General features: G+C 65.3%; 2 protein-coding genes across 3 annotated transcripts; one reads left to right on the forward strand and one right to left on the reverse strand.

Moving 5' to 3' along the window:
• Window positions 1-16: 16 nt before the first annotated feature.
• On the forward strand, window positions 17-13,332 carry AGBL5 (AGBL carboxypeptidase 5). 2 transcript variants are annotated; one of them, XM_064710024.1, is made up of 13 exons: window positions 17-929; window positions 1,425-1,596; window positions 2,581-2,744; window positions 3,353-3,530; window positions 3,741-3,919; window positions 5,255-5,828; window positions 6,692-6,861; window positions 8,137-8,272; window positions 9,013-9,203; window positions 10,360-10,556; window positions 12,522-12,622; window positions 12,845-12,891; window positions 13,019-13,332. In XM_064710024.1, exons 1-13 carry the CDS (start codon window positions 136-138, stop codon window positions 13,245-13,247), a joined length of 3,132 nt encoding a protein of 1,043 aa, XP_064566094.1. In that variant the 5' UTR covers window positions 17-135; the 3' UTR covers window positions 13,248-13,332. The 2 variants fall into 2 exon arrangements, 1 of the variants encoding a protein (XP_064566094.1); XR_010439713.1 differs by lacking the exons at window positions 12,522-12,622; window positions 12,845-12,891; window positions 13,019-13,332 and having other exon boundaries at window positions 20-929; window positions 9,013-9,272; window positions 10,360-10,483.
• OST4 (oligosaccharyltransferase complex subunit 4, non-catalytic) lies at window positions 13,287-14,172 on the reverse strand. Its single transcript, XM_064710027.1, has 2 exons — window positions 14,028-14,172; window positions 13,287-13,567 (listed from the first exon to the last, which is right to left on the reverse strand). The coding sequence occupies exon 2, from the start codon at window positions 13,564-13,566 to the stop codon at window positions 13,453-13,455; it is 114 nt and encodes a 37-aa protein (XP_064566097.1). The 5' UTR covers window position 13,567; window positions 14,028-14,172; the 3' UTR covers window positions 13,287-13,452.

Genomic DNA, 14,172 nt, shown 5'->3' on the forward strand with positions numbered 1-14,172 from the left:
TGTGTCACCTCTGTTGGGGTGTGCACGGGGGTCGGGAGTGCCTGTGTTCTTTCAGGTGTGTGTGGGCAGGGGCACCTGTGTGTGCCTCTGTGCTCACCCCCACGTGTGTGGGCACGTTCGGGTGTCCGTGCCTGCATGCACACCTGTGCTCTGTGTGTGTGTCTGTGCACAGCCATGTCTGGTCACATCCCTGTGTCCATTCACATCCCCTGTCCATTCACATCCTCGTGTGCACTCACACCCCACTGTCCACTCACACCCACTGTCCACTCACACCCCACTGTCCACTCACACCCCCTGTCCACTCACACCCCCGTGTCCGCTCACACCCAATGCCCACTCACACACCCAATGCCCACTCACACACCCAATGCCCACTCACACACCCAGTTGTCCGGTCACTCCGGTCCCCTCTGGGGACGCGGCCGGCGCGGAGCCCAGCGAGGGGCGTGGCCCTGGTCACAAAGGGGCGTGGTCAGCGGAACTTGGGGCGTGGTTTGCTTCGTGAGGGGCGTGGCCTGTCTCTGCCAGAGAGGGGTGTGGTCGAGAGGGGCTGCGGCCCTGGTGCCGCTGCGGCCGTTGCCGAGGCGCCAGCCAATGGGCGGGCAGGTTGCTGGGAGGCGGCAGCCAATGGCCGCGCGCGTTGCTGTTGCCGGGCGGCCCGTACCGGCCGTGCCGCGGCCGTCCCGGGGCGATGCCGGTCCCGGCCGTGCCATGGAGATGCCAGGGGCCATGGACATCCGCTGCGGTGGTCTGCTCTTCAGCTCCCACTTCGACTCGGGCAATCTGGCACACGTGGAACAGGTGCGGCCTACAGAGCCGGGGGGCGGCCCCGCCGCCCGCGGCAGCGCTCTGCCCGCCGCCGACTACGAGTTCAACGTGTGGACGCGGCCCGACTGCGCCCACACTGAGTATGAGAACGGCAACAGGTACCGCTGGCCGGGGAACCGGGAAGGGCCGATGGGACCGGCCGGGCTCCGCGGGGATTCATTCCCCGGGAAAGGTCCTGGCGGGGGCCCGGGAGCGGCCGCTGCGCTTGGGGCTGGTGTGGAAGGGGCGGCGGCGGGGCTGGGGGAGCCGGCAAGGTTCCCTGGGAGGGGGCTCGGGGGGTCGGTGCCCGCGCCGGGGGGTCTGACAGGCTCCGGTGGTACCGAATGGGGGTGGGTGCCTCGGGAGGAGGGAGCGGTGGGGCCGGGGATGCCATGGGAGGGGGTTCAGGGGGTCCGGTTCCGCCCCGCCGGGGTTCAGACAGCTCCCGGTGGGGCCGGGGGTCTGAGGAGAGGGGCCGGGGGTGCCATGGGAGGGGGTTCGGGGGTCCGGTTCCGCCCGCCGGGGCTTAGACAGCTCCCTGTGGATGCGGAGGCAGCGGAGAGCTCGGGGAGCCGCGGGCTGGGGCTGAGCGCCGCCGCTGCTCCCTTTGCCAGGTCCTGGTTCTACTTCAGCGTGAGCGGGGGCGCCCCGGGGAAGCTGATCAAGCTGCACATCCTGAACATGAACAAGCAGAGCCGGCTGTACGCGCAGGGCATGACCCCCTTCGTGCGCACGCTGCCCGTGCGGCCGCGCTGGGAGCGCATCCAGCAGCGCCCCAGCTTCCAGGTGAGAGCCGGCAGGGACCTGTGCAGGCAGGACACTGTGCCCTGTGCATGCAGGGACCCTGTGCATTCAGGGACCCTGTGCATGCAGGGACCCTGTGCATTCAGGGACCCTGTGCATGCAGGACACTGTGCAGGCAGGACCCTGTGCATGCAGGGACACTGTCTGTGCATTCAGGGACCCTGTGCATGCAGGACACTGTGCAGGCAGGACCCTGTGCATGCAGGACCTTGTGCAGGCAGGACCCTGTGCATGCAGGACCCTGTGTAGGCAGGACCCTGTGCATGCAGGACCCTGTGCAGGCAGGGACCCTGTCTGTGCTCGGGGCAGGCCAGCTCGGGGGCACGGCCATGCTTTGCTGCCGGGCTGGGGAGCAGCTGCTTTGTTCCTGCCATCGCCAGGGAGGAACAGGAGCAGCAACAGCTGCTGTGCCAGGGGTATAGCCAAGGCAGGGCACCTCAGTGCCTGTGCTGCAGAGGAGAGCAGCAGGTGTGCTGGCTGGGGAGCAGCAGGGGCTTTGCTGTGGCTTCGCCAGCCCATGTCTGTGGGAGCAGCAGGGGCTGTGCTGCTGGACTTGCCCGGCCGTGTCTGTGGGAGCACAGGCTGTGCTGGGCTGGATTGCCCCAGACCATGTCTGGGGGCAGCAGGGGCTGTAGGGCGGCATGCTTGCCCCCGACCATGTCTGTGGGAGCAGCAGGCTGTGTGCTGGCTCTGCCCCCGGCTGTGTGTGGGAGCAGCAGGGCGGGCTGGCTGCTCTGCCCCAGGCCGTGTCTGTGGGAGCAGCAGGGCTGTGCTGGTGGCTCTCCCCGCTGTGTCTGTGGGAGCGGGGCGTGCTGGCTGGTCTGCCCAGACCATGTCTGTGGGAGCAGCAGGGGCTGTGCTGGGCTGGCTCTGCCCCCGGGCTGTGTCTGTGGGAGCAGCAGGGGCTGTGCTGGGCTGCCTCTGCCCCCGGGCCATGCCCAGCCCTCTCCCTGGTGTCCCTGGCAGGTGGTGGAGGCGCAGTTCGTGCTGTCCTTCGTGCACCGCTTCCTGGAGCGTGGCACTGTCACCTACTTTGCCTTCTGCTACCCCTTCTCCTACACGGAGTGCCAGGACATGCTCAAAGAGCTGGATCGCCGCTACCAGGACTGCAGGCACATGTCCCCCAGCAGGTGTGCCCCCCACTTTCTCCTTCCTGGCCTTTGTCCCGCCTTCCTGGCCCTCACAGCTTTCCTGGGCTGTGCCTGCTTGGGGTTTTTCCCCTGGGAAAGCTCTGTCTGCAGCAGGAGGGTCTCTGTGCCCTCCCCAGAGCTGCCTGGCCTGTGCTCCTCTGTGCCCCAGCTCTGCACAAGCAGCTTGCCCTGAGCTACCCAGAGGATCCCTATTGTTCTGGAGCCATCCCTCTTGCCAGAATGGGTCACCTCCCTGCTGGGATGAGTCCCTCAGTGCCCTGTCCCTCCTGCTGGCAGGCATTATCTCCCCTATGGGATGACCTGACCTTCTGTGCCAGTCTGGCTGTGCCCGAGCTGATCCTCCACTGCTGCCACAGCTGGGGTTTGTTTGGGGAGGGCAAACCCAACCCTGGGCCCCCCTCCTCACCCTGAAGGAAGGGCTGCTCGTGCTCCCAGCAGGCTCCGAGGGTGTCCAGCAGCAAACAGCCCAGATGTGGGGTGCTCCTTGTGGGGCTGGGGCTGCTCAGCCCCCGGGGCTGTGAGTGTGGGCAGCATTCCTGCCCAGCTGGGAGCCCCTGGGGCTGGCTGAGATCCCCTCTCCCCCCCAGCCCCCTGGACTCGGTCTATTACCACCGGGAGCTGCTGTGCCACTCTCTGGACAAGCTGCGTGTGGACCTGCTGACCATCACCTCGTGCCATGGCATGCAGGAGAAGCGGGAGCCCCGGCTGGACAAGCTTTTCCCAGACACCAGCACACCCCGGCCTCACTGCTTCACTGGAAAGAGGGTGAGACACCACACTGGGCTGGGCTGGGGGCCAGCTGCCCCTGTGGTGACACCTTTCTGCAGCCCCCATGGCTCTGACCACAATGGCGTTATGGCCCCAAGGGCTGGAGCGTCTGGGCAGAGGTTGTGGAGCAAAGTCTGTGAGACCCTTTGCTTTTGGGGTATCCTAGGGCAGGCAGGACACCCCCTCAGCCCGGCTGTTTGTCCCTAGGTGTTTTTCCTCAGCAGCAGAGTCCACCCAGGAGAAACCCCCTCCAGCTTTGTCTTCAATGGCTTCCTGGACTTCATCCTGCGGGAGAAGGACCCCCGTGCGCAGATGCTGCGGCGCATGTTCGTGTTCAAGCTGATCCCCATGCTGAACCCCGACGGGGTGCTGCGGGGCCACTACCGGTGAGTGCCAGCCTGCTCGGGCCTTCGTGGGGCTGGAAACTTCCTCCCTGACCCCTGAGTCAAACCATTCCCCCAGGAAAAGGAGCAGGAATGGTTTATTTGGGTATTGGTTGGTAGATGTGAGCAAAACCCTCCCTGAGCCCTGAGTCAAACCATTCCCCCAGGAAAAGGAGCAGGAATGGTTTATGTAGTGAATGTGAGCAAAACCTCCTGACCCTGAGTCAAACCATTCCCCCAGGAAAAGGAGCAGGAATGGTTTATTTGGGTATTGGTTGGTAGATGTGAGCCAAAGGGGAGTGTCCTTCACTGATGGTGTAGATGTGGAAGAGGCTGTGAGCTTGCTGAGGAAGGGATCTCAGAAAGCTGATTCTATGGGTTTTGTAATATTTATAAAATCATGGAATCCTGGACTCACTTGGGTTGGAAAAGCCCTGTGAGACTGTGGAGTCCAACCACCCAGCACTGCCCAGCTGACCCTGGTCCCCAAGTGCCACAGCCACAGGGCTTTTAAACTCCTCCAGTGATGGGGAATCCACCCTTGCCCAGGGCAGCCAGTGCTAGGGCAGGACAGCCCTTACCATGAAGAAAGTGTTCCCAATATCCAACCTAAACTTTCCCTGGTTCAAGTCAAGGCTCTTCCCTCTGGTCCTGTCCCTTGTTCTCTGGGAGCAGAACCTGGCCCTTCCACATAGCTCCATTCTCCTGTCAGGGAGTTGCAGGGAGTGACAAGGTCCCCCCAGAGCCCCCTTTTCTCCAGGCTGAGCCCCTTTCCCAGCTCCCTCAGCCTCTCCTGGTGCTCCAGCCCCTTCCTGGTTGCTGTCTCTGGGGAGGATTGCGCAGGACTCTGCCACATGGTGCAGTGTCACTGCTCTGGCAGCTCCTGGCCATTGGTCTGGTCATTGTTGGCATTTTTAGGCAGAGCCCAGAGCCCTCAGCGCTCCAAGGCGAGCTCAGCTCTGCCAGGGTGTGATACCCTGGGGTGGGGAGGCATTCCCTGGTCTAGGGAGACACAAGAAGCTTCCCTCAAAGAGCTGTTAGACCCCATTGGCTCCTTCCCCTGTTCCTATGTCCCTGAGCCAGCCCTTCCCTATTCCCTGATCGTCCCTTACCTTTGTACTGCCCCAAGAGCAGGGCCAGCCCCCAGGCCCCTGTAGAGGGAAACTGAGCCTCTGTGTGTGTGGGTGCTGGGACCTGAACATCTCACCAGACAGCGGAATCAAACATCGTGGATCCTATGCAAAGGCCCTTTTGCTCCCTTACCCTGGCCTGTGCCAGCAGCCCCAGCTGCTGCCCCAGTGCCCTGGCAGCGCTCAGGTGTGTCTGCCTCTCCCGCAGCACCGACTCGCGCGGGGTGAACCTGAACCGGCAGTACCTGCACCCCGACGCCGAGCTGCACCCCGCCGTGTACGGCGCCAAGGCCGTCCTGCTCTACCACCACGTGCACAGCCGCGTCCTGCCCGGCTCCCCGGACTGGAGGACGTTTGTCTCCCCCCTCAGCACCAGCTCGCTGAGCCTGAAATCCCCCAACTGCCCCGTGCCGGCCGCGGAGGCCCCGTTATCGGAGCTGGACAAAAGCAACAACCTCCGCAACTGCCCCGGCTCGTGGCGGGCCAGCAGCCGCTCCTGCCCGGCTGAGGGCAGCCCTAGGGCGCTGGGCCAGGATGCCCAGGTGTCAGACAGCTCCGAGCGAGCCGCCTGCATCCTGCCATCGAGCCCCGGCAGCGAGCGCTGTGAGGAGGGGCCCTTGGTGCCCGCCCCGGCCGCCGTGCCCGAAGCTGAGCCCGCACAGCCCGCAGAGCCCATCGCGCCCCGGGACAGTGGCCTCGCCTACTACGTGGACCTGCACGGGCACGCCTCCAAGCGCGGCTGCTTCATGTACGGCAACTGCTTCAGCGACGAGAACGACCAGGTGAGGGCACCGCCCAAACCCGGGGCTGCTGCTCTGCCCAGGGGCCCCAGTGCTCCTGCTGCTGCGAGAGGGGCGTGGAATCCCTTCACAGTTCCTTCCTTTTCCTCCTCCTTTCCTTCCTTCCTCCTCCTTTCCTCCTCCTCCTCTCTGTCCTCCCCCAGTGTGGTGACCAGGGCAGCAGGAGGTCTCAGATTCCCCCTGGGAGCTGGTGAGGGTCAGCAGGGTGTGCTCCCAGCTGGCTGTCAGGAGAGCCCATTGGGGGGGTGGGCAGCATGCCCTTGAAGTGTGGGTCTCCTCCAGCCAGGTCTCATCAGCTCTTGGAGATCTATGTCACACCTGAGATAGCTCAGCTACCTCAGAAGGCATAAAATCAGTAGGATGGCTTCTGTGGTAGTGTTGGAAACAAAAATGTTTTCATAAAAGGCAAAATAACAAAACTCTTTATAGAGAAAAACCGAGCCAGGTGCAAGAGGTTCTTGCCCCTAGTAAAACACCTCACAAAAGTGATTGGTTTCTATGTTCTCTTCTTTTTCTATTGCTCAGGTATGACTTTTTGGCTCCTGTCCAATTGGCTGTCCTTAAGTTTGAGGTGAGGTGCCCCAGGTCGTATGAAGTGTCTTTTCACCTAATTGAGGAGAGAAACTTGTGGGTTTCTTTCCTTTTTAAGGGGACAAAGGACAGTTTTGTCACTCCATCAACAGGGGGCACATTCCTTTAATACCCTGGGCAGAGCTGGAGCTTGTGAGACCCTGGAGCTGGGCAGAGCAGGCGCTGGTGCCACCCTGTGCTCAGCACTGCTCCCACTGGAGCAGGATGAGCAGCCAGGGCCCCCGCTCAGCCCTGCTGCTCCCTGCCCCCTGCAGGTGGAGAACATGCTGTTCCCCAAGCTCATCTCCCTCAACTCCCCTTACTTCGACTTCACGGGCTGCAACTTCTCGGAGAAGAACATGTACGCGCGGGACAAGCGCGACGGGCAGTCCAAGGAGGGCAGCGGCCGCGTGGCCATCTACAAGGCCCTGGGCATCATCCACAGGTAGGGCACAGAGCGGGTGGGGATGTGGGCAAAGGGGACACAGTTCCGTGGGACAGACACCTGCGTGGCCCCAGGGCGGTCAGCAGAGGCTGGGCCTGGCTGGGCCGTGTTCCTGAGATGCAGGCTCAGCCAGGCTCCTTTCCTTCCTGTTCCTCCCCACCCCTCTGCAGCTGCTCTGGCTGCTGCTCCCTGTTCTTGCTCAGCTTTCTGAGGGCAATTCTCCTCTTTCCTCTGGACATCCCTCTGGCTGTCCTGAATTCCAACAGTTCCTGGCTATATTGAGCTGTAATTAAGTAGAACTGCAGTGGGCACAGCATCGCCGTGGCTGTGTGAGAGATTCCATCCTCAGCCCATCATTGATCCCGTGAGCTGGGGATGCCTGTGATCCATCCCTCTCCCACAGGGGATGGGATATTCCTGGGAACATCCCACGGGGGTGAGGCAGCCAGAGCCACAGAGCAGAGGCTCTCTCAGTTTCCTCAGCGCTTGCTGTGTGCTCAGCTGCTGCCTTGTGCCCACTGCAGCCCCACAGGAGCGCACACCCACACACACACACGTGGGCTTTGGGCTTGGCTCACTGGGGAGCTTTGCTCTGTGACTGACCTGGAGCAGCCCAGGCTGTTGATCCAACAGCAACATCCCAAAATGTGCTGGGAGTGCTCCCAGTGCTCGTGTGGGCCCCAGGCAGACTGGGCCAGAGCTGCTCAGGTTTTGTGCCGTGGGACAGATGGGACCAGTGGGACAGATGGGAGCCATCCCAGCTGGCAGCTCCTAGCCCACAGTTCTCCATCCCTCCTCCTCCTCCAGGAGGAAGTGCTCCAAGGCACCTTGAGGGTCAGGGACAGGCTGTAGCTGCCCACTCCCTGGATTGTTGGTGGTGACAGTTGATAATTCCCTTTCTCTACCCATCAGGGACTCCCCCATTCCCCACCACCTTCCAGAGGTGACCAAGAGGTCTCCTCACAGGGACCTTGGCACTTTGGGTGCCACCCTCAGACATCCATCCCGAATTCCCATCCTGCTGATCTCTGGTACATCCGTGCATTCCCACACACGGCGTGGGCCATTCCTGCCATCGGAGGGGGCTCTCCTCAAAACCCTGCCCCTTTCCCTGCACTTCTGTGTCCTTTGGAGCAGGACCCCCTCCCTGGTGCAGTGGGACCCCCTTTCCAGTGCCCTGAATCTGCTGCAGTGGCTCTGCCAGGGGAATGATGCGGGATAACCCCAGCCCAGCTGCGGGTTTGTGGGGTGACAGGGCTCCCCCTTGCCCCCCAGCTACACCCTGGAGTGCAACTACAACACGGGGCGCTCGGTGAACAGCATCCCGGGGGCCTGCCATGACAACGGCCGTGCCAGCCCCCCGCCGCAGCCCAACTTCCCCTCCCGCTACACCGTGGACCTCTTCGAGCAGGTACGGGGCCCGGGGCGGCCTGCAGGGGGACAGACATCCCGAGGGCGGGCTGCGCTTGGGGCTGGGGCTTTGCTGTCCCAGGCTCTGGGGAGCTGCCCCTCTCCCCAGTGCCCCCATCCCCTGGCATTCTCCCTGCCTGGCATCCCTCCTTCCTGGTGCTCTCATCTCCCCTCGTGCCCCCTTCTCCTGGTGCCTTCCTCTCCCTGTGAGCCCCTCACTAGTGCTCCTCTCCCCAGTGCCCCCCCACTGTATCCTTCCTTCCCTGTGTCCCCCTTTCTTCCCCCATGCTTCCCCTCTTCCTGTGCTCCCCTTCTCACTGGGCCCTCTGCTTGTGCCCCACACTGTGCTGTTCCTCCTGTCCCCTGGTGCCCCCTCACCTGTGCCCCACACTGTGCTGCTCCTCCTGTCCCCTCATGCCCCCTCACCTGTGCCCTTTGGTTGTGCCCCACACTGTGCTGTTCCTCCTGTGCCCTCTGCTTGTGCCCCACACTCTGCTGCTCCTCCTGTCCCCTCATGCCCCCTCACCTGTGCCCTTTGGTTGTGCCCCACACTGTCCTGTTCCTCCTGTCCCCCGGAGCCCCCTCACCTGTGCCCCACCCTGTCCTGTTCCTCCTCATGCCCCTCACCTGTGCCCTCTGCTTGTGCCTCACACTCTGCTGTTCCTCCTGTGCCCCGTGGTTGTGCCCCACCCTGCTGTCCCCTCATGCCCCTCACCTGTCCCCTGTCCCCTGTCCCGGCAGGTGGGCCGGGCGCTGGCGGTGGCAGCCCTGGACATGGCCGAGTGCAACCCCTGGCCGCGGATCGTGCTCTCGGAGCACACGTGCCTGGGCAACCTGCGGGCCTGGATGCTGAAGCACGTGCGGGGGCTGCGCGGCAGCGCCGGGGGCCCGCGGAGGAGAGGAGGTGCCAGGACCCCCCCCAGGAGCTCCACGTAAGGGCTGGCTGGGGCGAGCGTGGGAGCTGCAGGATAACGGCACTTAGACATGATAAATGTCCCCAAGTGAGTCACCTGCCAGGGTCACCTGCCCTGGCCCTAGCTCTTCCCGGCCCTGGGAACGGCGGGGGTCAGTCCCTGCAGTGAGCTGGTTGGGATTTGCCTGCCCCAGGAAGCTGGGAGGTCTCTCCTGCATCACATCCAGCACTGGGCTGGGCTGGGACAGGCTGAGGGAGCTGGGAAGGGGCTCAGCCTGCAGGAGAGGAGGCTCAGGGGGACCTGAGGGAGCTGGGAAGGGGCTCAGCCTGCAGGAGAGGAGGCTCAGGGGCACCTGAGGGAGCTGGGAAGGGGCTCAGCCTGCAGGAGAGGAGGCTCAGGGGCACCTGAGGGAGCTGGACAGGGCTCAGCCTGCAGGAGAAGAGGCTCAGGGGCACCTGAGGGAGCTGGGAAGGGGCTCAGCCTGCAGGAGAGGAGGCTCAGGGGGACCTGAGGGAGCTGGGAAGGGGCTCAGCCTGCAGGAGAGGAGGCTCAGGGGCACCTGAGGGAGCTGGACAGGGGCTCAGCCTGCAGAAGAGGAGGCTCGGGGGGATCTTTCTCCTCCCCACAGCTCCCTGACAGCAGGGCAGAGCCAGGTGGGGATCGGGCTCTGCTCCCAGGGAACAGGGACAGGACAAGGGGAAATGGCCTCAGGCTGGGCCAGGGGAAGTTTGGGCTGGGTATTGGGAACAAATCCCTCCTGGAAAGGGTTGTCCACTACAGCTGCCCAGGGCAGGGGTGGAATCAACATTTCTGGAGGGATTTAAAGCCCTGTAGATGTGGCACTTGGGCCATGGGTCAGTGGTGGCCTGGGCAGTGCTGGGGGAGGCTTGGACACCACGGTGGGTAAGGCCTTTTCCAAACTCAGCAATTCCTTGGTTTGGGACTGGGGGTGAGGAACCCTGAGACAACGCTGGCGGTACAGTGCTGTACAGCGCAGGGCACTGGGGCTCTCAGGGACAGTCCTGGTGACATCCTTGTCCCCAGCAGCTCCTGAGGAGGAGTCCAGGGCTCTGCCAGGGCTCTGCCCTCGCTGCTGGGCTGTGGTGGTGGGTGGAGGCTGCAGGGGGAGCCCCCTCACCATGCTGGGCTGACCCCCATTGTCTCACCCCTGCAGGGGGCTGCCCACCTCGGCCTCTGACCACGCGCTGCCCCGTGCCAGGAGCTTCAGCAGCGGCACCGCTGGCAGCGGGGGCAGCCAGCAGGACTCCCCCCGGATCCGAGCCTCCCCCAGCTTCACCCTGGGCAGCCCCAGGCCCCCGGCCGTGCCGCAGAGCCCCGGGGGTGGCGGCAGCAGCCCGGCCCCGGGCAGAGGTAAGCCAGGCTGGGGAGCCCTCGCGCGCCTGCTGCGGCGCCTGTCCAGCTGCTGGGCAGCACCACGGCCCTGAGGGGCTCAGCACCTGGCACAGTGACAGCGGCTCTGTGTGCACCCGTGAGTGTGAGGGGCCTGGGCTGGCACAGCACCGCCCAGCTGAGCTCCTGCTCCACTGGCATGTGGGGATCCCTGGGCACTGGGGCTGCAGGGAGATGTCCCCCTCCAGGGCCAGGACCAAAGGGCTTGTGGAGTAGCCAGCACAGAAAACCTTTGCTCAGCTTCCCACTGCGCCCAAGCATTCCTGAGGCCAGCAGGGACACACCAAAGTGCCTTTCTCCTCTTTAGGCACTGGCTGGGCAACAGTAGGTTGTGAGCTGTGAGCTGGCAGGGGGCACCAGGGCGTTTCCAACGTGCAGAGTCCTCTCTGGTGGGGGCTGATGTGCTGCAGCGGGTACACAGTCAGGCAGGACACTGGCTGTGCCCCCTGTGCTAGCATTGCCACCATGGGGCAGGGGCTCAGGGCCGTGGGGGGCAGGCAGTGACAGCCCTGTGCCCACATCCACTGTGGGGCTCAGCCCTGGGGCACCGTGCTCCAAAGCCCCCAGTGCCCAGGGCTGTGAGCTGGGGCAGGTGCCCCCTGTGTGCCTGAAGCTGTGCTTGTGTTGAGCTGTGTTCCTCTGGTGTCCGTCGGTCGTGTTGTGCTCGGGGTTTGCTGCCCAGCCCTCTGTCATGACTGTGTCTTGTCTGCCATGAGAACATGGTGGGGAGGAAATAAAAGGCTGATGTTCTCATGGGCCCGTTGTTCTGTCTGTTCCTTTGGCCAGGCCTGCCTGGAGCGAGCCCTGACCCCATCCCTGCCTGAAGGGACACGTTGGGGGCAGAGCCTGGTCCCTGGTGTCCCCAGGAGCGACTGGCTGGGCTCTGCTGCCTCCTGTGCTCCCCCTGGCACAGCCTCCTCCAGCAGAGTGAGTGCCCCATGGCACACTGCACCCTCATGCTGCCTGGCACTGGGACCAGGACCCGGCTCTTCCTCCCCTGCCCTGGCATCAGCCTGACCTGCTTCCATCCTGGCCACTCCAGACCTCCCCCTCTCCCCTTGCCCTGGCACAGCTTGTCCTGCTTCCAGCCTGGCCACTCCAGACCTCCCCCAGCTCTCCCACCATCTTCTCCCCACCTCCGAGGGGCCCAGCACTGCCAGCACTGCTGTGTCTGCAGGGGGATCAGGGCCCAGGGGTGCTTTGAGCCCTGGCTTTGCCTTCCAGGGGCTGTGCTGGTGCCCTCAGGCTGGCTGTGCCACCCCAGGCAGCAGGGAAGGAGCTGAGGGTGCCTGGAGCTGGGATAGGGTGGAGACCCTGCTGCCCTGCGCTTGTCCCACCCTCCCTCCTTCCCCGTGTCCCACTGCAGACAGGCCCTGGCTTCACCCCAGTGGGCACTGTGCCCACCTCACTTCTTCAGTGGGATGGAGAGGTAACTGGGTTGGGATAAAGATTTTAACCAGGTGAGCAGGAACTGAGGCAACTCAGGTGTGTTCCTTCAGTGCTGTCACTGCAGCCAGGCCCCAAACACCCCCCCAGCTCCCCTGGCTGAGCACGTCCCATGCCCCAGGACACAGCCGGGTTCAGAGGGCACAGCTGTGCCCCCAGCTCCTCTCTCCTGGCTAAACCTGGCCAGCATGGTGACACCAGTGCCGTGAGACACCAAGGCAGGAGCTTGGCTGGAGCTGGGGCAGAGCCCTCTGCAGGGGCAGCACGATCTGGGACTGAGCTCTGTGCCCATCCCACTGCCAGGGCCACCCCTCGGTGCTGGGAGCTGGCCCTGGCAAAGCTGGCAGGGAGGGACACTGCAGGGCACCGTGCCACCAGGCTGTGCCCTGTGCCCCACCATGGCCCCAGCCCAGCTGGTGACTCCAGCGTGGCACCGAGCCCTGGCCAGCAGGGCTGAGCTCTGTCTCCTCTGTCACGCAGGGGCTGTGCCCAAGGGCGCCCGGGCAGCGCTGAGCAGCAGCCACGAGCCACGCGAGGCCCAGCGAGGCGAGCAGGAGCTCCAGGACGGGACACTCCTGCAGGTACCGGGGGCAGCAGCAGGGAGGGACCGGAGTGCAGCAGGGCCTGTGCCCCATGGCTCTGCTGGGTGGGCCCCTGGGGGGCTGCCCCACGGGCTGGGAGCCCCTGTGGGTCTGGGAGCCTCCCCAGCTGTGGGGCTCTGCCAGGTATTTCTGTCCCACACCCCTTTCCCCAAGAAAAGGGGGACAAAGGCCTGGCACTGATCCCCTTCCCCCTCTGCACAGGTGCTCCCAGTGAAGCTGAATGCCCGGAGAGCCCCAGGAAGGCCTGGGTAGGTGCTGCTGCCAGCTCTGGGCTCATCCCGGAGCCCCTGGAGGCAGGGGCAGCTGGGTGGGCACGCAGCCCTGGCTGCTGGCAGCACCGTGCCCACCGACCCGACACCGCTCTCTGTCCCGCAGGGCTCTGCCCCGAGGCTCCCGCGCCCCCCGCGAGGGCGCCGGGCACCGAGGGACCCTTCCCGTGCTGGGGGCGGCCCGAGCCCCGGCCCCGCCGTACCGGGCAGCGGCGGCAGCGCCGGCAGAGCTGCTGCGGCCCTGCTCGGCGCCGGGGCTGTCCCCGCGCGGGGCCCCGCAGCACCGATCGCCGCTGGCCCGGCTGCTGCCCACGGCGCCGCTGCTGCTGCGCTGAACCCGCCCCGCCCCGGGGGTTGGTCACAACGTCACACGGTTTTGTCGTGTATCAGCGTGTTTCCGTTAAAGCCGGTTTGGAAGAAGCTCGGGCTCGCGCCTCTCGGGGCGGCCCCGCGGGAGGGAGGCGGGGAGGGCGGGGCGGGCGGGAGCGGCGGCGCCGCGGGGCCATGGCGGGGCGGGATCCTCCGGGCTCCCCGGGCTCCTCACTCCTGCTTCTTGGGGTTGTTGACGGCCACGTAGTGGTACAGCACGACGAGCAGGAACAGCGAGACGCCCAGCATGTTGGCGAAGATGGCGAGCTGCACGTCCGTGATCATCCTGCGGGCGGGGGAACGGGCACGCTGGCATCCCGCGGGGGTCCGGCTGTACCGGCACGGACCGGCTCCCGCCCCTGCCCGGGGCCCCCACCGGTTCCCTCTCCTGTCTGGGCCCCCAGTGCCCCGGTTCCCTCTTCTGCCCGGGCCCCCAGGTGTCCCGGTTCTCGCTCCTGTCTGGGCCTTCCCGGTGTCCCGCTCTCCCTCCAGTTCCCGTTCCTGCCCGGTGCCCCGCTCTCCCCGTCAGTTCCCGTTCCTGCCCGGTGTCCCGTTCTCCCCCCGGTTCCCGTTCCGGCCTGGTCCCCCCGGTGCCCCGCTCTCCCCCCGGTTCCCGCCAGGTCCCCCCGGTGTCCCGTTCTCCTCCCGGTTCCCGGTCCCCCCCGGTGCCCCGCTCTCCCCCCGGTTCCCGTTCCTGCCCGGTGCCCCGCTATCCCCCCGCTGTCCCCCCGGTGTCCCGCGCTCACGCTCCGGCCCCGCCGCTCCGACACGTCTCCCTGCACGCGCCACTTCCGGCCGCGGGGCACGGCGGGAGGCGCCCGGCCCCGGCGGTGACGTCACGGCAACCGGGCCCGGGCCAAGCGGCGGGCTCGCGGCTGCCGTGACGTCACG

The sequence above is a fragment of the Zonotrichia leucophrys genome, chromosome 3, assembly GCF_028769735.1.
Source record: "Zonotrichia leucophrys gambelii isolate GWCS_2022_RI chromosome 3, RI_Zleu_2.0, whole genome shotgun sequence".
Lineage (NCBI taxonomy): Eukaryota > Metazoa > Chordata > Aves > Passeriformes > Passerellidae > Zonotrichia > Zonotrichia leucophrys.

Coding starts and splice junctions, on each gene's coding strand:
- AGBL5 (XM_064710024.1), top strand. CDS start 136: ATGCACACCTGTGCTCTGTGTGTGTGTCTGTGCACAGCCATGTCTGGT. Junction 5,829..6,691: donor TCAGCGACGAGAACGACCAG/GTGAGGGCACCG, acceptor TGCCCCCTGCAG/GTGGAGAACATGCTGTTCCC. Junction 8,273..9,012: donor CCGTGGACCTCTTCGAGCAG/GTACGGGGCCCG, acceptor CTGTCCCGGCAG/GTGGGCCGGGCGCTGGCGGT.
- OST4 (XM_064710027.1), bottom strand. CDS start 13,566: ATGATCACGGACGTGCAGCTCGCCATCTTCGCCAACATGCTGGGCGTC.